The 25,354-nt window shown below is 38.1% G+C and overlaps 1 protein-coding gene across 1 annotated transcript in view; it reads left to right on the top strand.

Annotated features, from left to right (window-relative positions):
* The window catches only part of LOC140320082 (transmembrane protein 163a-like), a 69,073-nt gene extending 47,432 nt beyond the window's left edge, over positions 1–21,641 (top strand). Inside the window, exons 3-8 of the mRNA XM_072397864.1 lie at positions 5,971–6,014; positions 6,938–7,029; positions 9,360–9,456; positions 15,295–15,406; positions 17,331–17,472; positions 18,085–21,641. Of these exons, the coding sequence (XP_072253965.1) occupies positions 5,971–6,014; positions 6,938–7,029; positions 9,360–9,456; positions 15,295–15,406; positions 17,331–17,472; positions 18,085–18,145 (548 nt within the window). The 3' untranslated portion in view covers positions 18,146–21,641. The remainder of the gene's footprint in view (positions 1–5,970; positions 6,015–6,937; positions 7,030–9,359; positions 9,457–15,294; positions 15,407–17,330; positions 17,473–18,084) is intronic.
* Positions 21,642–25,354: the final 3,713 nt, after the last annotated feature.

Here is a 25,354-nt window from a genome sequence, read left to right as displayed (position 1 = left end):
TTTTTAATGACCTCTTTTAGAATCAAATCTTAAGATTTGTAGTGATATGACAAATGACTTATACTGTAGCTACAAATTTGTTAGAAGAGTTGTAAGTTTTACACAGAGCCTGAATTAGACAGTTATGATGAGAGGGGTCAACTTTTTCTTTAGGGGCACAAAGGAATTCAAGATGTGCTGGTGGGTGCTTCACTGAATTGAAGTCTTACCATCTTTACATAATCTTAAATGTTTAATGAAAAGTACAATTAATGTAGTTACTACCCTCCAACATCAATTCCTATGCCTGACTAATGAGACCTAAATTCTACATTAATCATCATAATCAAAATAAATGTGTTAGCTGTTCTCTAAATTGAAAAAAAAATGTTTAACCAAAAAAAATTAATTTCAGACCAAACAACCTGCATTGGTATCAATATGTAAGTAAGGAGAGAATATAATCAGTTTATTGGTTTGGAAACCTAAAGCAGAGGCTTCTATCTTTTCCATTGATGAATAATTCACTGTATGTTGCAATTACTTTGAACAGTGAACAGAACAGTTAATCCTGTGACTTATCTGATACCTGCTATGTCTTCACCTTACCAGCTCTTTTCTCTCACCCTCCTCATCCTCTGCGCAGTTCTTGTGGTCTTCTGTTCTTTCTTCGATCCTACTCACAAGGAGAAAGCAATCACATGCAAAATCTTTTTTTTCATTTTCTCAGTGATGAATAGATTATAACAATATTTTTTTGTCAGTTTATTATATATGTATGCAAACTGTTAATTTGATCTCACCAGCAATTGTGCTTGGTTTATACACTTCATACAGTCTTTATATCCAATCTAATTTATTTCTAAAGCACATTTAAAAACAACAATAATTCACAAAAGTGCTGTGCACTAAAATAATTGAAAAATGAATACAATGAATGAATAAATAAAAGACAGAATAGACATAAAACCCCTGGAGCAAACACAACACCACATGTACAGCTCCTGCTGTATTGAATGCCAGGTAAAACAGATGTGTCTTTAAATGATATTGATTAGAAATAGGTAGTAAAGAGGCCTGCCTAATATGTATTGGCAACATGTTCTACTGTTTTGAGGCCACAACCGCAAAAGCTTGATCCCCCCTAAGCTTCAGCCTCGTTCCTGACCAGCCATACATTCCTTCACACACTCTTAGATCAGTTTATCAACTGCTCTTGATCATTCCTGGAACTAGGCTGAAGCTCAGGGGCATCAGGCTTTTGCGGGCTTCCACCAGCGGTCAGCTCTGACTGTCTGACAGCACATGTGACATCATTCAGCCAGCTGAGGTGTAGCTTTGGGACACCTGGTTTTTAATGGAGCCACCTTGTACAGAGTATTTTTTTATTTATTTATTTTTGCATAAGTTGTGCTCAGTTATGAGTGCAGAGGCATTCATAAGGGGAGGGGTGAAGCGGAGCGGTGACCCCACCCACCAGGAGCAGCACAAGTAGGCCAGAGGACAGCAAGTCCCAGACCCAGCCCCAACCACAGCCAACCAAGTACACCCACACTCCTGAGAGAGAAAAAAAAAACTCCACACACACACGCACAGCACACACATCCACTCATGCTCCTCTGGAGGCTCCCAGCCCCCCCACCGTCGATTCTTCCCCGAGGTGTGGCGGAGTGGGTATGTCTGGGGCCAGCAGCACCCCAGCCACCACAGACCTCCTCCTGACCCCCCTCCCACCCCAGGCAGTGACCAGCCAACAGGGGTGCAAGACCCCTCCCCCCACCCTGGCTCATCTATGTTGACTGTATGAGAAGCTAATGTGTAATTAAAATGGGTGGAGGGCAAACGTGGAAGAATCCTTCTCACTGTTGATGGACAGTTTTTCTCCTGTATTGGCCTTCTGCATCTATAGTAAAAGCATTCACAATCAGTTTGGCTCTGTTTTTTCACTCCTGAGAGGAGAAGAAAAGAGATTCAGAAATGGATGTGGGACTAAGAAACAAAGGGAGACTCAGGTGATGGTCTATAGACACAAAGTAAGCATTTGATGGGCAGTCATGTGTTAGCACCCAATTTGACTGATACTACGGATCTGTATAGGACTACCATTCCTTCTTCACTTTCTTTACTTCCTCCTTTTGTTCCATTTCTTAATTCAGTTCATTTTTTTACTCGGTTTCCTTTTATTATCTTCACTATTTTCCATTTGATGTTGCTTTACCTCACCTGAAGCTGTTTTTCCCCTCATAATGTCAGTCATATTGTAAACCAGAGGGGAAATAGCACTAAAGTATTCATTGAAGCAGGTCAAACTGTATCTGGCACTGTGGCGCAAAGACGTTGAGGCAGAATATAAAAAAAAAGGCTTAAGGGCTATCGTAAGAGATATGATGGAAGAGAAAGAAGGGAAGAGTTCTTGTCAAAGGAAAATCTGACATTGAAGGTCTGAGAGAAAACGGAGGTCAGGGGAAAGGCTAGGAGGAAGAATAAAGAGGAGGGAGATGAAAGCTTTTTGCTTGAGCTCAAACTATCTCCTGGTATCTCCTTACTGCTTGTTGCCATGGTGATTGAACTTCCAATTTGGTGCCCCATGAGAATGTCCTGAAAGAATGAAGATAAACGACTAAACAAACATGGACAAACAGGAAGACAAAGTAACATAGGTGCTCCAGACATGGGGTCAGGTGCATAAATGATGACAATGATGACATGCAAAAAAAAATGTGCACGTGCCTCACAAACTGGTGAATGTTAGAATGTACGCATCTCACGCATTCATGAATTTGTGCACACACAGCCTTGCAGCAATTTCATTTTCATGGGATGAAATAGAAATGGGAAAAAAGTTATCTGTAACATAAAACAATTTTATGAGAATAGTATAAAATTATGATTTGTTTTCTTTTTGTTTGCTTCCTTTTATTTTTTCCGTATACTCTCATATAACTGTGTGTGCTACAGTACAATTAAATTCAATTCAGTCTTATTTATATCATGCCAAATTACAACAAATGTAGTCTCAAGGCACTTCAATAATACAATTCAATTCAAGTAATGAGAGTCCATTGTAATCAAATTGATTACATTCAAAATTAGTCCAATTCATACCTATAGAGCTAATTCAAAAACAATTTCCTTGCTAAGGAAACCAACAGATTGCACCGAAACATATCTTTCCTCCAATCTCCCATCCTGAGCATGCATGAGGTAACTATGGAGAGGAACAACTCCCTTTTAACAAGAAGAAACCTCTGGCAGAACCAGACTCAGGAAGGGTGGCCATCTGCCTCGACCAGATGGGCTTTGAGAGGACCGAAAAAAGGGGGAAAAAACACCATAACACCATTCAAAGGATACCTGCTGAGACAGAGAAACACAAGTTAAGGTCAACAATAATGCTAAATGAACACAATGTCATATAACGAAATAAAAGGGGGAAAAAAGAGATCAAAGTGAGGAAATGTGTGACATCAACAGTCTGGGCCTATAGCAGCTTAACTATTCTTAACTAACTAGTCTGACCAACCAATTGGTTTCATCTGGTTTCATAGATAAGTAGAGCTGAGTATCATACAGATAACTGTGACCGTGCAACACGGTCATGTGTAATGGCTGTGGAGGATTTTACAAATTATTTTTTTATTTTATTTTTTTCATAAATGAGTATTTAGAGATCACGCTGATTTTTTTGGCATAAGATTAGTTCATGTGCTGCTTTCGACCTCCACGGCTCCCAATGTACTGTGAGAGATCTGTGCATCTTCCCAATCAATTCTATGTAAGGCTCTATACTGTGTAGAGCCTATGAATTCATTTGTTGCAAATCTGTTGCCACATGTAGTTCAGATGCCGTCTATGAGTGACCTGATTTACGTCTTTTCATTTGTAGTTCAACAATTTTTCTTTTTCTTTTGACCACTTTTGTTTCTTTTTTTTCATCAAGTAGTTTTTGCTCTGTTCATAATTCCAGAGCTGACACTTCTGAACAAAACAGACTTTGCTTTTCCTACTATTCTGATGAGGGTCTCGGTGTCTCGGTTATTCGTAATGGTTGCATCTTGGTTCTCTGTCAGATCTTTTGACAGTAAAAGTGTAAAAAGTTTTTTTAAGTGACATATAAGGGGGTCTCTACTCAGTACCCAGCACGCTCTATCCAGCCTTCTGTCCTCACCTCTCCACTCCTTTCTCCAGTTTTCCACTCAACTGTTGCTGATATCTCCAGCACCATACAAAAATCCAAATCATCAACCTGATGGCTTGATCCTGTACCTAGCAACCTGGTTGAAGCCTGTCTTTCTTCCCTGTCCTCCTTATTAACCAAGATCATCCAGTCCTCTCTTTCCTCTAGTGTCGTTCCTTCATCTTTCAAAACAGCTGCAATAACTCCAATTCTAAAAAAAAAAAAGAGTAGTTGCAGCCTAGGTCCATTCTCACCTCTCTAACAATAATCTGTTTGAAGTTTCAGTTTGGTTTCTATCCCCTTCATAGCACTGAAACAACCCTGGTAAAAATCACAAATGACCTTTTTATGGCAGCTGATTCTGGACTATTATCCTCATCCTCCTCGATCTCAGTGCAGCATTGAACACAATCTCTCACATCACTCTCCTTGACAGACTTGCTTCACTTGGTTTCAATAGCCTTGCTTGGATTAAGTCATACCTCTCCGACCATACTAAGTTTGTTCAACATAAGTCTCTACCAGCGTTCCCCAGGGCTCTGTCCTGGGCCCCCTCCTCTTCATGATCTACCTCCTACTGCTTGGTCACATCATCCGGAAATGCGGTATTCACTTTCATGGCTATGTGGACAATACCCAGCTCTATCTCTCCTCCAAGCCTCACTACACCCTTCCACCCTCATCCCTTTCTGACTGCCTCACTGGAGTTAATTCCTGGTTCACTCACAACTTTCTCAGACTCTACAGCAATAAAATTGAGGTTCTCCTTGTTGGCTCCAAGCACACTCTGGCCAATTCCCCCAGCTTCTCAATAACAAACGGCAACTCCACAGTCCCTCCCTCTCCCAAAGTTAAGAGTTAAGTTAAGTTTGTAAGGTAACCCTAAGTGTTGTGAAAGGTGCCCATAAATAGAATGTGTTATTATTATTACATCTATTCATGGGTAAAAATGGAGTGAAAAGTAGGTTTGTGCACATTTATGAATTTATATTAATTGAATTTATGAAAGAGAACCAATTGTACACAGTGAAAAGCGTGCATATGCACAGTTCTGCCTTGTAGATACAACAATGTTCCTTTTTCCATTATCCAAACTTTCATGTTATTAGTTGAGATAAGCATTGTTTTTAGTTAGCTGTTTGTAAAGTTTTTGCCATTAAATGTTTAACTTCCTGAACAACAGCCAAATGTGAAAATGTTGTGCTCACCCAAATAACGATTACCTTATTGATCGATTTGTACTCTAGATAAAGTCAGACAAACTTTCCATCCTTTGATTGTGCAGGCCTTATTTTTGTTCCTGGCACAACCTTTTCACCAGGGTTAATGCCCTAATTTGTGGACACATTTGTGAGAAACAGACACGCTTAACTTTCCACCTATGGTGTATAGTCTCATTTTGGTCCCTCACTTCTGTGCATGAGTCAGTTTTAACTGGGTTTAAGTAACTGGCTCTTTATCACTCATGCGGAAAACAATAAAAGCTTACGTTTTTTTAAGAAACATGTTTTACAAATTTGTTCAGGAACATTGGTGGAATTATCATATATTTTTTTTCATTAAACACGCTGTATTATAATCAACATCAAACAAGAAAAAAACAAAACATGATGCCTTGTTTAATTTAGTGACTTTTTCCTCCATTGTGGAGCTTGTATATTTTTCATTGATTTTTTTCATTTATTTTACATGTTGTATCAAATGTGCACATGAGTGTGTGCTGCCATTAAAAGGGGGCAGTGTAAAAGGGAATTGATCCTTGTTGTCCTCTAAATGGCAGAAATCGCTGACGTCACTGTTCTTTGTCTCCACAGCTGTTTCCTTCATGAGACACAGTGCATCAGCCTTTGGATTTGCTGTGAGTTCCAGCTCCCTTTCCTTCCTCATTTCCTGTGATCAATTAATCATAACTGAGTTGTGATTGAGTCTTAGTGACTGAGTCTTAGTGATTTATTAATGAATCCTATCCCCTAAATGTTATTGGTCCCTTTGTCGCCAAGGAAACAGTGCAGAGAAGAGGGCTCAGGGACAGGGCTGAGGTCCAATGTCAAATGCTTATTGTGGTTGCTACACAGATTTGGAAGATCTTGGCACAGGAAATATAAATTCTTATTAGGTCGAATTAGTCAAAGCAAATGATTGAAACTGTAATTGGTTGAAAAAGGTAAGACTTAATAACAGTGAAATGGAAAATAATGTATTGTAGAAAGTCTGATAATCACAATTTGATTGAAATATTCTCATTTGTAATCTGCAATGCCACTTATCACTTTATTAAAGATTCAACTTTAATTAACAAGTGCTTTGCTGTCTATGATGGTTTTAATGAACTTGAGAAAAATAATAAGTGGATAACTCCCTTCAAGGATGTTCAATCATGGAAACTGATATTATGCTGCTTATGCTACCATGCTATTGAAATTCAGTAATTTACTTGAAGTGATTTTTGTGAACCTAAATACCATTTCATGATTCTGCTTTTTTATGCAAAAGATTTACTCAATAAAGCACAAAGTCTCATTTTGTTGATAATTTTTATCACTCAATCACTTTATCATTCAAAATGAGTTTTCTTTGTTTGTCTCAATTAGATTTTAACAGCATTGCAAACTATAAGACATGTTTACTGAAACCTGAAAATATAACATCAGTTATTCTACTTTATTCTAGATAATTTAATTATTGTTCTTGCTGGCTAGTTGAAAGATTTTTAATTTTGTTGTGTCTGCAATTTTCTGATATTTTGATTGCTTTCCTGTCTGCCTTTCTCTCATTGGCTAGTTCGATGCTACGCTGGACGTCATGTCATCAGCCATTGTCCTCTGGCGCTACAGCAATGCGGCAGCTGTGCACTCTGCACACAGGGAGTATATGTGAGTAGAAACCACAGTGGTGCCATTGAATAATTCCTTTTTTGGGATGAACTTGTGTAATCTTACAACTTGGATCGTTCTTCTACCTATGCATGAAAGCAAGATCATCTGCATTTGAGTATATATTCATAGTTTGTAAAGTTTATTTATTTGTCTATTAAGCATTCCTCTTTATAAAAGATTTGTTCTTGGAAACACTCCACTTGTTTTATGTGTCACTTGGTTGATATTTTAACTGAAAAATAAATGTTGTAAAAGTTTTATTCTGTGAGTTGGAATACATAAAAAAAGGTGGAAAAATAGATGTATTGTCACATTTGTTTGGCCACACCAAAATTTATCATGTCACCATAACTGCCAACAGAAACAAAATATCTTTAGATTTTGAAACCCCCAACTAATGGAGTATTGGCACATTTAGTGCTTTTTTTTTAGAGCTCTGGCAAATAAAGACTGGGGAGCTCTTTGAAGGACTGCTTAACTTCAAAGAATTCTCTTTATTGATTTCCCACTTTAAAACAAAAGAGTAAGAACAAGACACAAGTTGATTAAATGCATGTGTGGAAAGGTGCAGTGCAGCTTTCCCAAACTCGAGTACGAATAGAACCATGTGCACGTTTGAAGAGTCCCATTTGGTTTGTTCACGTAAACATGACTAATTTGAATTTAGCTTATGGGGCTTTTGTTGGCCACGATCAAACTGAGAAGCAGTGAACAATGTGCATAATCTTTATATTGTCATGATGTCATCCCACAGTGTGAAAGTTGAACATCATGACATCACAAGAACGTGGGTGGATGTCGAACATTGACATCATCATGTAAGCAGTGTCTCCGTATGGACAAAGGCCTTTTCACTGTTGGTTGAGCCTTATCAGTGAAAAAAAGACGTTAACCAGCTGCTGGTCCTCTGCAGTAATTCACTCATGCAGAACCAAGGTGGATCAGCTGTGCATTGCTGTGTGCTTAGCCACATCAAACAAGCCTCATGTAATCAGTAAAATAACAACAGCGTCGCTGGTTAGAGTGACTGCCGTTTACACATAGCTCCACTTGCCTCTGTTACAACGTCTTTTTCCAGCACAGAAATGTATCAACAGCAGATGAACTTTGACCTCCCCATTCTGCTTCAGAACTTTCACGTATGACACCAATACACAACAAAGGTTCGTCTGTCCAGGCTTGAAAATGTTGTCATGAAACGATTTTTGAGCTTTTATTGTGAAACTGCAATATTATTGTACTGTGAACTAATGTGGCTAAGATACGATTTTCTCATGAGACTGGGTTGGAAATTAATGAGTGAACACAAAATCTAAAAGAAATTATAAACCTGGCTCTTTGGTAGGGGTTCCTAAATCTGAAAATATTAAATTTAGAGAATTATTCAAATTGTCAAGTCATTTTCATATGGGATTACATGCTACACTTTGAAGAACTACAGCATCTGTACATTTGACCTCCTCAACAAGTTAAGTTATGTGGAGCCCATTTGGTGCAGCAGTTTAACAAAGGAAACTCTCTCCCCAAGGATTAATTCTTCAGTAACATTACACAACTAATTTTCACTTTACCAGTTAAAGCTTGTTTTTGAAGGTGTGACATCCTGCCTTGGTAGGTTTTCAATTTTTTCTAATGTAACCTCTTCAAATTAAAAAGACACTGACACACACACCTGGATCTACACAAGCAATCATACACGATTGCATACATAACAGATTTACAAATTATTTAAACATTGTTTTTAAATGAAAAAAAAGTACATAACTGTGGTTTTCTCACGTTTCAAAGAAGATATCATTACAGTGGTAAACATGCTCTCTGTCCCAACATTTTGGAAACATGTTGTTTGCGTCGAAATCTAAATAACTGTATTTCAGAATGAATTTGGCCATTTGTCAGAGAATTGCAACTGCTTTTTTTTTAATGCATACAGTGAAAAACAGAAAAAAAGGAAACTCTTCACTTCACTGCACCTGTCAAGTTACTGTTTCTACTCTGTAGTGAGATAGATGAGAGATGGATGCAGTAATTCAAGCCTGGCAGATATGTAAAAGACAGGCTCTTAAAAGAATCAAGCAATGTAGAAGCAGAGAATAATTACATCTTCAGAGTGCATATGCAGAGACCATCTAGCCCAACATTACATGAATATTTTTACACAATATCCTCCAATATTTTTCCTTGAACCTAGGTTTAGGCTCTGTGAAAGAAGGTTAATCCAGCAGCACACGTATTTTAAATAAACTGTACATACTATGTATATATGTATATGCTCTTGTTTGAAGCTAACCAGAAATGCTTTTCTCTGTTCCTCTCTGTGTGTGCAGAGCATGTGTCATCCTGGGGATTGTGTTTGTTCTCTCCTCGTTGTGTATCCTCGGAAAGGCCATCCACGACCTTGCTACCAAGATGCCTCCAGAAGTGGTAAGACAACACACAGCTCCACACACATAATCCACCCACTGGACTTGATTTATCTTCAGTGATTTGATTCTTCCCTTAAACAGATATTTTTTGTTATCAAATTGGAACCATATCTGTACTAAGGTCAATGTGCATGATATTGTAGACTGATTTAGGGTTATTCTAATGATATAGAAGACAGCTGCCTGAAAAAAGACTCTATTTTGATAATAACAAGTGTAACATTTAAAAAAAACTGTTGGGTATGGATGCATGGTCTGTGTGGATGTTTCTCACCATACCTGCTGTGTGGATTCATGCAGGTGCACCAATGCAGTTCAAAAGGGTTGCGACTAACTGGGTGAGTCCCACTGGGTTGAATGATTAATAGGTCCACTCTCAGCCAGTCACTTCACTGGTCTTATCACTCTGAAACCGTTGATATGAACTGATCAAGTAATGAAAAGACACATCAACTGTCTCTGATGATCAAGAATGTTGACAGTGGGGTTACTTTGGCAAAATTTGGAAAGCGAAAGCCGTACAGGGTATTACACTCTATTATACTGTATGTACAATCTGTTAAACTCTTTTCCTATGATGAATAGTACTCATTTAGACAAGTAAACCTAATTTAAGATGAAGATTTTTGTTATTTACATAAAGGCTACAATATACAAGTCTGCAGTACACAATCACAGTTTTTGTTCATAAGCTCACACTAACTCATTAAATCTAGTTCAGACTACCACACACCAAACTGAAAAAATACTTGACTGACCATTTTCTATGTATAGCGTATACGATGTTGTTGCAAGTCATGTGTTGAACTTGACCAGGTTGTTAAACTGCTGCACCAAATGGGCTCCATATAACTTAACTTGTTGAGGAGGTCCCATGTACAGATGCTGTAGTTCCTCAAAGTGTAGCATGTAATCCCATGTGAAAATGACTTGACAATTTGAATAATTCACTGAATTGAATATTTTCAGACTTAGGAACTCCTACCAAAGAGACAGGTTTATCAGAGATTTTGTGTTGGTAGCAACTTCAGAAATCCAAATATGTCCTCTCACAACGAAATATCCACAAAATATATCCACGCACAGACAAAGCATTTTTTCATTATGTGTCCACTTTCAAATGGTCTCTATTGTCAAACTATTTGGGAAGTGTTCATTACATCCTTTCCAGATCTCTTCTTTGAACCGTCTTGTTTGGATTGTGAATAATTTAATCTTTGCCATCTGTCCATTAACAAGTGAAACCAAGACACATAGAGAACAGTTAGGTTAAGATTCTTTTTATGCAGCTTTAAAGTTTTAGGCTGCTGCTAGTGATTTAGTTCAAGGGTCAAATCCCCCAAATTTCTCCTTTTTTTAAAGTACTGAGTATTGTTTCGAGACACAATACAAAATACACTATATTCATGGCAGTGAAATGTGCAGCCTGTTTGGACATTTAGCAAAATCATGATGTAGATCCTAAATTTAATAACTGTAATTGTCTTCTAAATGCTCAAAAATATATGGCTGTTATATTTATTAGTTCTCCCTCCAAAAAGATAAAGTTTTATTTACAGTTTGGTTGGCCCTACTCTTCTGTACTCTTTCTGGTGTAACGGACGAGTTTGTCTTTTGCTGTGTATGGGTACAATTTTTATATTAGATGTAGGGTGGTGTGGTGTTGTTGTTGGGTGTTGATCTCATTTGTCTTTGTGTCAGTGGAGAGTCATGTGTTAGGTCTCAGAGGATCTTTCTAGAGTCAACAAGAACCTAATACCACTATCTCTCAATCACTTCTTCAGCATTTTTGTCTTGATATTTTGCACACCGAGGTATGCATATGCTGTGGTAATTGATGGCCCTTGGTATACTCAGTAGTGGTGTAGTTAGAGAGCTACAGGCAACTACAGCCTCTTCAAAGAATGAGGTGAATGATTCTCAGAATGTAACTTAGGTCTTATCAGATTGGTTAGGATTTAGTTTAGCAATCCCTGTCTTTTTTGTGTAAAGCACTGTCACAAGCACCTTGCTTTGGCTGAATTTGCAGATGCAGGTGTTTGAGGGATATAAAGGTTTCATCTTTTCTCATTTATCAAACTTCTGTCTCTCACTACCTAATTCATCAACTGATGTCAGTCTTTCACTATTTCTTTTTTCCCCTCTACAACATTACACTCACAAATGTTCTCTATTTTTCCAATAAAAGCTCACCTTATCTGTCTCCTCGAATCTAGTTTTTAATCACGTATAGTTTTCTTCCTGTCTCCACCTATGAGCTTTTGTTGGTGAAAATGCACTTGCTCACGAAAGTCTTCATCAAAGTGCAGTCACAGCTGATTTATCATACCAGAATTTACATGTTTATGTGCTCTGCCTGCATATGTATGTATTTTTGAGTTAGTTTGTGACTGAGTGAGAAATCTGAAATGACAAGTAATAAATGTGAACTATGATGTGTCTCAGTTAATGTCATTGTTAATTGTCATTGTCCAAACTCTGCTGTGGTTTATTTTTTTAGCGATCTTATTGCGCACATAAAAACTGAACAGCCTTGTGATACAGCAGTACAGTGGTGTAAAAAGCTGCTGCCTTGACATATTGGCCTGTGAAATCAAATTGAGTGGACAGAACGTGGAGAAAATCAGAAATCCTGATTCACATCACATTCTCTGACGGGCTGAAGCTAAAAGCTAAAAGTGACTCCTGCTACCTCTTTGTTGGGAGGAAAGCGGGAACAACACAGAGATGCACAATATGCACATACATTACAGTGGTGCAAACTGATTTTTCACTGTTATGAGTTTCTTTATAACTAAGGCAAAAAAGGAATCCCCTCATGTTCCAGTGCTGTTGCTGAAATCATGCATTACATTACAACTGCATGAGGAATGCAGTCTTGTGTCATAACATGAAACCATCACAAAATAGGTGATCAGTTTCAGCAGTCAAAAAATGGCTTGTGGTTTAAAGCTTTAGTCCCTGTGATGGACTGGTGACTTGTCCAGGGTGTACCCAGCCTTTCACAGGATGACGGCTGAAATAGGTTTCAGTCCATCCACCACCCTGAACTGGATTAAGTGGGTATAAAAAATGGATGGATGGATGATTTAGACCAAGGATCGGCAACCCGTATGCGGCTCTTTCATCCTTATGCTGCAGCTCCGCGTGGCTTGGGAAAATAAATGAAAAAGTATCCAATTGAAGTGTATTTTATTTGTGTTAGTTCATTTTTTCATTGTAGTTCTAAATTGGAAGATTATTGTGATCTTGAAAAATTAAAATCTAATTATATTTGATTATTTATATTATTTTTCATCGCTCAAAAGATGCGTCACACTCACTGAAAGCCGGTATATGCTCGTCAAAACACTGTGCATTTATAGAGACCTTCAACCCCAGGTAGGCCAAGTATGGAGAAATGTATAAAAATTCCTGGGAAGATTCATTTGCATTTACCTCTGATGAGAGTTTCAAAATGTGTTCATAACATAGATACAATTTAATTTTCTCTGTAGCACTTTGTGGATTCCGTAAGCAACACACTATAGTTGTTTATACAAAGATAAAAATCTATCAATATCTTCATTTTAAATGTCAAAAAGGATTTGAGGCTCCCAGTGTTTTCTTTTCTGTGGAAACCGGGTCCAAATGGCTCTTTGAGTGGTTGCCGACCCCTGGTTTAGACATTAGAAACTAGGTTAGCCTTAAGAAAGCATCATGGTTTGCATTAAATCAACTAGATTTACTCTTTCTGAGCAGTGTGCTGGTGATCTTTCTGAAAATACATTACATACAAAAATGCATTAATACATTACTTTGAAAGTCATGCTAAATAAAAAAAATTTAAAAACTTTTCATATAATTTCATAAACCCTAATTTCATAAAAACAAGGCCATGTATTGCTTTCACAGAAAAAAAAAAAAAGAAAGCACGCCCTTCAGTTCAGTTCTAAGGATTTACATATCGATACATAACGAAAAGTAATCTGGTCCTTTGTAGGACTTTAACTCCCATGAGGTTAATACAACCTCAAATGATAAAGAACACATGACAAGACTGTCATCATTTTTTGACCAAAAACTAAGACAAAATGCACAGGTAGTGTATGAAAAACTAAGTACACCTCATTATTCAGTAGTGTATAAAACCGCTTTTAACAGCAATGACTTGATGTGACTATTTTCTGTTTGATGTTGTCAATTTTTCTGTGATTTGTGAAGGAATTTTGTCCCACTCTTCTTTACAACATTACTTCAGTTCATCGATGTTCGCGAGCATTTGTTTATGCACAACTTTTGGTAAGGTCCCCCATCAGCATTTCAGTCGAGTTAAGGTCTGGACTTTGCAACAACTTAACTCTTTTCTTTTTCAGCCATTCTGTGCTTGACCCATTTTGGCCAAGCATCAGCTGTCACACAGCAGAAAAGTTCATGGTGGACCCGATGTGCCTGGTTCTCTGGCTGCAAAATGTGCCCAAATAATCAGCCCTCCACCACTGTGCTTGACAGTTGGTATGAGGTTTTTGTGCTGATATGCTGTGTTTGTTGTTTTTCTTTGCCAAATATAGAGCTGTGCATTAAAGATCTCCATTTTGCGACATCTCCAGGTCTGTCACAATCTGCATCTGTTATTTTTCACTTGAGGAAGATCAAGTAAAGACCAGAAAACTTTTGTTATGATCCCCTTCTCCTTCTTCTTCTCTCGGCCGATCCCTTTCTCAGGGGTTGCCACAGTGAGTCGGCAAGTTGATTTGGCAAGTTTTACGCTGGCGCTAGAAATATAATATGTGTATAATATATATAGTGCATAAACTTGTATATGTTGGCGACAAAAATGTCTGAGTCCAAAGCCCCTCCCACCAAAAAAAAACAACACATAGTAACTGAATTTACATTTAATTTTGTTACAATAATTTTGTTATGACATCCAAATTTTGAGTGAAATCTATATTTTAGAAATTGAATCACTGATGTTGATAAATAGAGTTCATCTTTAAGAGAAAAAAAAACAGAAAAGGAGATAAATAAATCAGCAGTTTAATCTGCAGATGGCAGCAGAAAAGACTCTTTCACTTTCTTTGCAAGGAGGACAACAGAGGACAGGGTCAGATAAAGAAAAAACAGACCTTTTCAAGGGCAATGTTGCAGTATGAACACTCACAAACACATGGTGTAACATTACACAATTTTACTTTTGCTGTGTGCTAAGGCTGTGATTTAGCTACTTCCTGGTTTTATTTTTATGTATGTAAATCCTACAGAGAAATACAACTGTTGTCAGATTTCATGGCACTTTTGCTGCACATTTTGTCTCATGCAAATTTGTCGTGAATAGGCTTGACCCAAAGTCTTGTGTGGAAAGTCACAGATGGACAAAGACAACACAACTGTGTAGTACACTGTCCCACTTTCTCTGTTTATCCCTCCCTCCTTCTGGCCTCTGTCTGTCGTTCCCAAATGGGGACCAATTAAATCTGAGAGCTTCATTCTCTTGGGTCAAGTGTGAGCTGTTTTTTTTTTTTTTTTTGCTGAGTTTGTTGGAGACTTATGTTGAAAACACTAGAGCTTTACATCACCTACAGGCATCATCTATATGACCTTGAGCTGATGGACCAAGTAAAGTGGTGCCACTTGTATTAATAATGCTTGAGCTTACAAAACCTGCGTGGGTCAGTCTGTCTGACTGGTAATATTGCTGCCCATTTTACACCTGTACAGAGGCTTCCTCTATGTCTTTATCATGATTTCTCTTTTGCTTTCCTTTAGCATCCTGCCAATCATTCATTTCATCCCACTTACATTGTACAAATACTGTTTCCTTCCCACATATTTTCTCCTCTGTGGCTGTCCCCAGGATGACTTCCTCTACAGTGTGGCTGTTGTGAGTGGGCTCTCTTGTGCTGTGCTGGCTGTGGCCAAATTCATGCTGGGAAGAAAGCTGACAAGTCGGGCACTTATCACTGATGGTAAGATACATACGGACACATGGACATTAACATGTAAATAGAAAATAATGAATAAATCACCTTAAGTCAAATAACTTGACAAACATGGGTGATCTAGAAAATGTTTAGGTTAAGAAATGCTAACTTAAAACAGAACAAAGGGGTAAACCAACAGGAAAGAGCAAAATAATAAAATGATAATATGTGAATCTGTGTCTGTTTCACAAGTGAAGATGCAGAAGGTATTCAGATGATCTACAGCTCATAGCAACGTGCACAGTCAAACAAAAGCATTGCACAAACCTACGCTACATGGCTGGCCTCAGGTCTCGCTCTCCAACACACAGGTCATCACTCCAATAAACCTGAGGTTGCTGTTCTCTGAGGCTGGATTTATTTCTCACAAGACTATACACTGACTGCAGGCAAGACAATAACCCAGTGAGCAACTTTTACACCAGGAGAAATTTTATTTAAAAAAAAAATAAAGGGATCAGCTACTGTTGGGTCAAGTGTCAGATGTGAGCTGATTCTTTAAAAAAAAAAGTGTTAGACTACATCGATACAGTCCTGCAACATCCACTTGTAGCAGAATTGTACGTACGTAGTTTAGCATTTTATATTTTCAGTTTGTTAGTTTTATTAGTTTGTGTTACAGAACGTTTTTCTCTTTTTCTTAAATGAATATTTTATGAGGGCTGCACGGTGGTGTGGTGGTTAGCACCGTCACCTCACAGCAAGAGGGTTCCAGGTTCAATCCCTGCCTGGGGCCTTTCTGTGTGGAGTTTGCATGTTCTCCCCGTGTATGCGTGGGTTCTCTCCAGGTACTCTGGCTTCCTCCCACCATCCAAAAACATGCATGTCAGGTAAACATCATGGTTAAAATGGTGTTAAAATAAATGCTAATGAGAAAAGCGACTCTTACATTACCAGCTCTGGAAAGCAAGCACATTCATATGAGACAGTTTTGGGGCACCCTGTGCATTCAAAAGTGAACCCCAAAACAACCATGAGTATGAGACAAGCTTTGAGTTGTGAGCTTTAGAGATACTTTCAGGTGGACTTAGGTGCATTTAGGAGAACGAGTATGGCCCGCTACTTTCCTTTTTCCCTCCATTTTTATTTTTGCCATGCTTTAATTTTGCGGTAGATATGAGATAACCAAAGTTTTTAGTAGGGCTGGGCAAATATTAAATTCTTTAATCGTGTTAAACGCATGATTTCCTGTGATTAATCATGATTATGTTATATGCAAAATCCAATAATGAATTCAAAAGTAGCATATGACGCACTTTTATTGGAACTGTACAGTCATATGCTCGAAGTACTCCGGTGATGAGACAATTCAACGTTGCAGTGCTTACAAGTAACTTTGGTTCTGTCGACTGCGCCTCTGGAAGAACTTTGTAATGAAAATGGCCATGTAAAAGTTCTGGAACCTTCTCCATGTTTGTTTAGCCCGCTACGTCCGCCATTCTTTTCTTTTCTGACTGTTTCCTGAGAGCGCCGCAGCAGGAAGCAACATACGAGGCTCACATACGATGGACTTTTTCAAAATAAATAAAAGCCGGTGAGCAACAGATGTTTAAACTAAAAATGATAAATAATAAAAACTGCGTTAATGGGAGACAAATAATTGTCGCGATAGTGAATTCATTAGTTAACACAAAAATAACGTGTTAATATGCCCAGCCCTAGTTTTTACCAAACATAAGAAAGGAGAAAAGAAAAAATTCCCATCAGAAAATTATGTCATCAGGTTTGTATACTCAAATAATCACCTACCATTTATGTTCAAATCCATCTGATATGTTTGATAGTATCAGTGAAAGTCTTCTTAAGGGTTATTTTTAGGAGTAAAAAATATGGTATTGAAGCACAGTTTCAGAAAGCAAACTGAAACTCTTTCTGGACTGACTTGTGTTGAACTCCTTTTGTTTTTCAGGGTTTAACTCTCTGGTTGGTGCAGTTATGGGATTTTCAATTCTTGTCAGTGCTGAAGTCTTCAAGCAGCACACCGAAGTCTGGTTTCTTGATGGCACTATCGGAGTTCTAATTGGACTCATCATTTTGGGATACGGGGTCAAGTAAGAGATAACCCAACAGCAAAGTCAAGAAAATACATCTTTTCCAGTAGACTAGATCTGATTCTACTATCGCTAGCTTCACATGTAGAAGTGACAGGCCAGTACAGACAGGGATGACAAGGGCGGGACTGACTGAAGCCAGGCTTCTATGCCTGTTTTTGGTTTGTATTGAGAAGCTGTGACAAAGAAAAGGTTAATGGAAATAGAAAAAATCCCGAGAATTTTCACCATAGCTGAAAAATGTTCTAACTGGTATCTTCACAGATATGATATGACATGCCTTATCTTTCAAGAGATGAAAGTAAGTTATAAGTAAGAGTTATCTCCATTTTCATATTGTGGATGTCCACTGCAATTGTTGTTGCTCTTTTGTCCCTCTCATAGCTTTTTCTACAACAACTTGCAACATAGCCTATACTGGCACCCTGTGTGACACCAAGCAGCTCAGCTTATTGTACCTAAAATCAGTCAGTGGACACATGACTGATTCTCTGTTTTTTTTGCAACCTTTTAAAGACCACTTAAGATTTGCATTGCCAGTGAATGGAAACTTGCCTGTGACTTCTGTACATTTTCATATTTTCTAATGATAGGTTGTTTCTGTTCCCACAGGCTCCTGAAGGACATGGTACCCCGTGTCAGACAGACAAGGAATTACGAACGATTTGAATGAGAGAACCGAATGCTGACCAAATAAGCAATTTTAGACACACCAATCTGCATACCTGGGCACTTCATGCCGTATTCTCTCTAGTCTTTCATACACTCGTAGAGATTTCATTAGCACATTCACGCTCAAGTTCCTATTCATACATATATTTGAATATCCATGCAGATATGCTGTACATACTGTACATAGTTCATTCATACATTCACACACACACACACACGCACATACGTCTGAGAGACCTTGAAAGAGAAAAACATGATTTGAGGCCATCTCCTGGAAAGAACACACCTCAGCTCAAAACATTCTTCTGGTTTTATTCTTCTCTGTTTGTTCTTTAATGTTAAATACAATACCCTGGATGAGCATAAAGACAAAACCAATTAGAAATGCTCAAGAACTGTTTTGGATTTGTTCAGGGGGACGGACACAATGCTGCTGAGAGGACAAAATAATGTCATCAAGTCTTGTTTAAATCAAAGTTCAAGTTAGACTGTGTAGGTTTTCCTTAATTTATTCCCGTTTGTAATTTACTAAAATAGATATTAAACAATTTTGTTAACACTTTACTTTGTCCCAGCATTTAGCTTTTGGCTACCCACTAATTTATTAACTTTTCTGCTAAATATATACATAAGTAAGCACAGATGGTCCTTGTGGAAAAAGAAAACCAAAAAAAGAAGTCTTTACCTGCTTCATCACAACAGTGCAGTATCTGTTGTGTTTATCTGAGAGAGGAGAAGAAGATAGTGGAGAAAGACTGACACATTATGTATATAAGCAGTGCTGAGTCAGCAAACACTGCATCCTTTGAAGGCCTTTTGTGATGCTGAAATTTCACATTAAAAGATCATCAGGAAAAGAAGAGCACATGATACACAAGGACAAACATTCATTATATAATGGTGACAAAACCTGAATGCACAAACCTGAAATGATTTGGCCTGCTTGTATTGCACAGCACATTCTGCCATAGTCTTTTATGTGACATGTCCATGCACAGATTAACATATCTTTCCTCATACTCTGGCCTTTGTTGCTTACAACTGATCATTAAACACTAAAATGCCATTTAAAAATAATGGAGTAATGTTTTTAAAACCATTCTAAACAGCTTTTATAAACAGTTATGTAGTGAGTCATTTGTTGTCTTTTGACTTTTATTTTTTCAACGTGAAGCATATGATGACAAGGTGAAATATCAACAAGCAGTAAGAAATTAATCAAGTATCATAAAAGGACTATAACACTTGCTATGTTCATACTTGTTTTCTCTTGTTTGAATATTGCACTGAATCCAGCAGGGGGGTTTAATGCTTGAAGTCCTATTATTTTAGTCAGAGTTGAGTCATTTAGTCATTTTGATGTTAAAGAAGAAACTTGAAATGAATTTAGGCACAATAAGAAACATAATATAATTTACGGATGCAGTGTTTTCCCTGTGTCACCTCAGCTGCTGATGACCCCATTCTTCTGCATGTTCCCCCATTCTTATCATTCTTACTATGTGCAATGAACAGAATGTAATTACAAAGCACATGCTCTGTAAATATATTTATTACACTGTTTGGGAATAGAAACATGTAGTTAAAGTACATATTGATTAGTGGTGCATATTGTTAAACATGATTGTTCTGTAGTGTGCATATACTGTAAGTGTTTTACGTTTTCCTGTAGATTATTGATCAAATAAAATGACAAGTCTTACTGTAAGTTATATGCACTGTAGGTGAACATTTCTGATTGGGATGTAGGTGTGATCTGACAGCACTGTTCAAGGCTTGGCTGTGTTTTCCAATCGCCCCTATATAACTCTTTCAGAAAATTCCTCCTTCATGTGCTTCAGTTAAATTCAGGGACTTGAACATGAAATTATCCAGAAAACTTTTCAGAGACACTGAGGACTGAGAGGAGTAGCATTGTCATAGTTTCGGTGAATATATTTGCTTTCCAGAAGCATCAAAATGAGCAACTTAAAAATTCAGTTTGTGGAGAATTATAAATAATCCATGTAAATAATGCATAGATGCTGTGCTATGCATGACTTGATAATGAACTCACTGGGTATGACTAAAAATGTAGACTATTTCAAGTAAAGAAAACTAATGTATAAGGCTTGGTTTCTCCTGTGAATGTCAGCCCATAAAACACGTGAGCCCCTTGTGGTTGATAGCATCACTACAACAGTGTTGATTAATGTTGCGGATCCCAAGCAGTCTATAGTTATTCCAATCTGAAGACAAGTAACAAAGCCTTGGGCAGTGGCAAAGAAGAGGCCTGCATCCACTCCACACTGTATCAGCTCTGAGCTGACATAATGGACAAAGTGCAAAAATATTGGTATTATCTTTAGCTCTGTTGTGTGATGAATATGAGTTAGCTGTAAAGTGAAAGTGTGAATGAGCTCACACCATTTTGACTCACCAACAGCACACTGATTTGTAACGTTCCCTCCCGTCCACCTCTTTACTGCATAGAAGACAATCTTTACAGTGACTTTATGGAGCAAAGCACAGTGTTTGCACATGCTTAAACCACCACATAAGGCACAGAACTAACTCAGTATAAATCAGTTATACTGACACGATGCTTTAGTGTAGCTAAGCTGCTCATATGGCAAATGATTGTGGTGGATAAACTGAAAACTATTATGATCCTTACAACAAAATCCTTTCTACCTCTCTTCTTTGTGCTTTATGTTGCTTTCATGCCGCTTCTTTTTCACACATTTATGTTGCAAACAATTACAGCCAACCACGAGGGTGTTTCATTCACTGCTGCAGATTACAGGTACATTGCAACAAATGAATGCCAAAAAATGGAAAATGTGGCTGCCATCACGTGATCATGCACGGTTGCATTTAATTAATATAAAAAGCTACTTTTCCACTTTCTTTTGGTCCATCGCTTAAGAAATAGTTTGGAAAAGGAGTCTATTTCTTCATTTGTGAAGGTCAAATACACAAAACATCTCACCAGTTGGTGTAATATGATATCTGAATTACTTTCATTATTTCATTGAAACAGCTCAGAAATGTGTCAAATTCTGGAGCTTTATATACTGTGTCAAATCACTGAGACAGCTTCAAGCTATTCTGAAGTGATTGTATACATGTCATTCAGGTGTGCTAGTAATGATAATTGAACTTAACCGTTAAGAGCCCAGAAAAGGCATCAGTTCATTCATTCTGCCAAATTTTAAAAAGATATGACAGCAATACTAACCACTTCTCTTTTGCTGCAGGCTTTGCATGGGCTGGTGAAAACCCTTACAGTCTCAGTGGTTGCAAATACATTGCCACACACACACACACACTCACATCAGAAATATGTAACTCAATTTTCAAAAGAATGACTCTGTAACGGATTATGTGTTTGTATGATGATGGCATCAGTTGTGCTACAAATGATGTAAACACTATTTATTTATGTAAAAGAACAATACGGAAATATCTCATTGTCAATGAAAAGAGTTTTATTGATTCAGTGAATAAAGTTTTTTCCTGCTTAATCATCAGAATGTTGAGAGGCATGGATTCTTCTTTTAACAGAATTTACAACCCTCGTGGAAACAAATACTAACTGAGTCGGAAATGTCATTTAACGACCGTAAAAACACTCTCCATAAATCTAACATGTTGTTTCAACTTAAAAATAAGAGTGAAAGGGCTGCCTTAAAATTCTAAGTTAAGTGAAAAAAATAAATTTGTTATCTAGATGAAATGTTCCTTGTTGTGTAAACATCTGGTTTAGTTTGGTTGATTTAGATTTCATAATTGATTTAACTTCTGCTGGTAGTTATAACAAGTTTCAAAAATAAATATGAAAACCAACAATTAATATGCAACCAGTTTACATTTATTTTACACACACTTTGTTAAGAAAACTCAAACTCAAACACACTACTGAAAAAAAAACTTGTGGCTGATGATCACGCTGACCCAAGACCTTTCAGTTTTACTGAAACACCTGCTGCTGAAATCCTCTCACACATAGTGAAATATGTTATATATTATATTATATGAGTGTGTTTCAGTTGTGTGTATGAGAGCATTTCAGTAGTATGTGTGTGAGAAAATAATTTTTCAGTTGTTTATTTGAGTGTTTCAGTAGTATATGTAAGAGCATTTCACGTGTGTGTGTGTGAGGTAATTCTGAATAATGTCCCTGACGGACCCTCATAATAAAAGATGTATAAGCTATGTGTCTGCTTATTTGATAATGTACCACACAGAGAAATTTGCATTTGCAAATACTAGAAAATAGATAACACAATAAGAACTTCACTTGAATACCAGAAAGTTAACACTCGGGCATGAGATGAGTCATCTGAGCACAGTCTCAGATGATTTTCCGCAGGAGTCTGTTTCTTAAACCATGCATAAGTGAGGAACACTGTCCTCAAACAATGTTCATCAGGACCTTCTGAATGACTTCACATAAGAACCATAGTTCCTTTGGATAGTCTATGTTGAGAGAAAAAATAAGGCCCATCAGCAAGGCAATAGCACGTGGGATGTCCTTCAGGTCAGACAGGATCACTGCTTCCTCAAGGACCATGGACGTGTCAATGATGTCTTCTCCATCCTTCACCGTCACAACACCAACTTTCATCCCCTCTGTGAACGTGTCCTCATCATTTGTAGCCTACACAAGAAAGAAAGAAAGCAAAAATATCTTACCATTTTTAATTGTTCTATCATGTATATATGTTGGTATCTATAAGAAAAGAAACAGGGTTACCATTTCAGACATGTTAATACCAATCACCACCCGACTAAAGGGCCATTGAACAAAAAGTTCAATTTACTGATTTAGACCAAACCTGGTGTCAAATGTGAATCAATTTTATCTAAGCTGGACAGATCTTTTCAACTATTTTTGTGGAGGAATGGAGTGCATATTTTTGTCTAACACCTACAGAAAGCACATGTTTTACATATATTTTAGTAGGTATCACTATGCAGGCCCTACAGGCCATTTTAATTTAACTTATTCTTGACCACTGCAATAAAGACACTAAATAATGCTTACCCTGACAGTCTTAAAAAAACAGGAGGGATCCTCCTTGAGAAATTGAGGAAGGCCCAGCAGAAGAGCTGTCCTCTTTCTGTTTGTGGAGCTCTGTTTAAAAAAACAAAACAGTACTTGAACAATAATTAATGGTATTTGTTCCATCTGCTTGTAAACATTTATGCAAGACTTCTCACAAGTAAAAATAAGAGATGAAGACATTTTATGGCATTACATTTTTAAAGTCCAATGTAATACTTTTAAAGACTTTAAGAATCCACTATGTTTATTAGTGTTTTCTAGATTCTTTGGCATCTGAGCAGTCACAAACCCAGCCACCTCCACATTAATAAAGAGGACATAGGCCAAACAAAGAAGTCGAAGTACATATAAAAAAAAAATAAGTTTAAAATTAGCTACTTGACACAATAAAAAGCAGGTTTATATGTCATAACTGACAGCTCAGCTCTGCTCATGACTGAGTCTACCAGCTATATAGGCAAAAACTCACCACCCTAGGTGGGCCCAGGACATGGGATTTTGTGAAACCATGCAGCGGAGGGCTGTCTCCATCTCCTGATTTATATGCTCAGTCTGACCATTAGACTAGGGGTGAAACCCAGAAGACAGAGTGACGGTGGCCCCAAGCAGAGCACAGAATTCCTTCAAAAAAACAGAAGTGAACTGAGGGCCCCGATCAGACACTATATCTACAAGGAGACCATGGAGCCAGAAAACAAGAAGCAGGACCAATTGAGCTCTCTCCTTGGCTGAGGGAAGCTTGGGTAAGGGCCCAAAATAAGCCAGTAAATCGGTACACAACAGTCAGGATAACCATAATACCCTCGGATGGAGGAATGCCAATAACAAAGTCTAGAGTGATGTGAGACCAAGGGCGATGAGGAACAGGGAGTGTCTGCAGGAAACCAGCAGGAGCCAGGCGAGATGACTTGTGTTGACTGCAGGCCAGATAGGCATTGACAAACCCCTGGATGTCCTTGTCAAGAGTGGCCTACCAAAAACGTTGCTGAACCACGTCCTTGGTTCTCTGGATTCCCGGGTGACAAGAAAACTTGGAGGATAGAGCCCACTGGAGGACGTCGGACGGGGGAACAAACAGGCAATCATGGGGAACGCTGTTGGGACCAGGCTGATCCGCCATAGCGGACCTCACTCTCTCCTCAATCTCCCAGGTGAGGGTAGCGACCATGCAAGAGGCAGAAAGGATGGGAACGTGCCCTGGGATTGCATCTCCTGGAACAAGCAAAACAAGGCGTCAGGTTTGATGTTGCAAGTCTGTATGAGAGGGAAAAGTTGAAGCTGGTGAAAAAGAGCGACCACCGGGCTTGTCGGGAGTTGAGTCTCTTGGCTGTGCGCACGTACTCCAAATTCCTGTGGTCAGTCCATACCAAGAAAGGAATCTTGTTGCCCTCCAGCCAGTGACACCACTCCTCCAGGGCCAACTTGACAGCGAGTATAGGCTGAACATGAATGAGGCTGTGTGTTCATGTAAGCTTTGTGAATGTCTGGTGATCTCTGTAGAATTAACCCTGCAATTTGCCTTAAGAAGACGTGAGTTTATAAACCACTCATGGATGGATAGAGAAATTAGGTACGGGTGGGTAGAAAGAGGTCAAGAGGTGAGGAAGTCATCGCTGGGTTCAGATCTGTGAACTCAAGTGATGGTGATTTGTTCAAAGGTGACAATCTTCCTATGAAGCTCAACTCAAGGACAAAATTTAAAAATGGCTGTTTTTTTGACAGCCAACTGGCAAAATGACTTTTGAGTTCTGATTTTATCTGCAACATAAAAAAGCGCCAAATTTGATTGGTCAGTGAGAAGAGAATTGTTTTTAGAATAATCCTTTAAAATAAACAAAACTCTATTGATACTTTTCCTTTGACACAATTGATTCAGTTCTGCTGAAAGAGTGACAAACAAATAATTCTGGTCAGTTCTAGTTGTTTAACTCCACTGGCTTTACAATTGTTATTTTGATTTATTTAAAACCTAAATTTGTAAAGGCAGAAAAACTCAACGTGTGTTCACTGAAACATGATCTTATGTATTTACTTGGCAAGCTCCTCAGCACTGTTAAGGTATTCAAAGAATGCAGGTTCACAAATCCGTCCTGTTTTCTGGCATGCCTGTTTGTAAGAAGTGCCTGCCTCTGCTGTCACTACCTTGAGCATATTCAGAGG

The sequence above is a fragment of the Leuresthes tenuis genome, unplaced genomic scaffold, assembly GCF_036924035.1.
Source record: "Leuresthes tenuis unplaced genomic scaffold, fLeuTen1.0.hap1 SCAF_12, whole genome shotgun sequence".
Taxonomy (NCBI): domain Eukaryota; kingdom Metazoa; phylum Chordata; class Actinopteri; order Atheriniformes; family Atherinopsidae; genus Leuresthes; species Leuresthes tenuis.
Note: the sequence above shows the minus strand (reverse complement) of the source record. Positions and strands in the feature narration are given on the sequence as shown.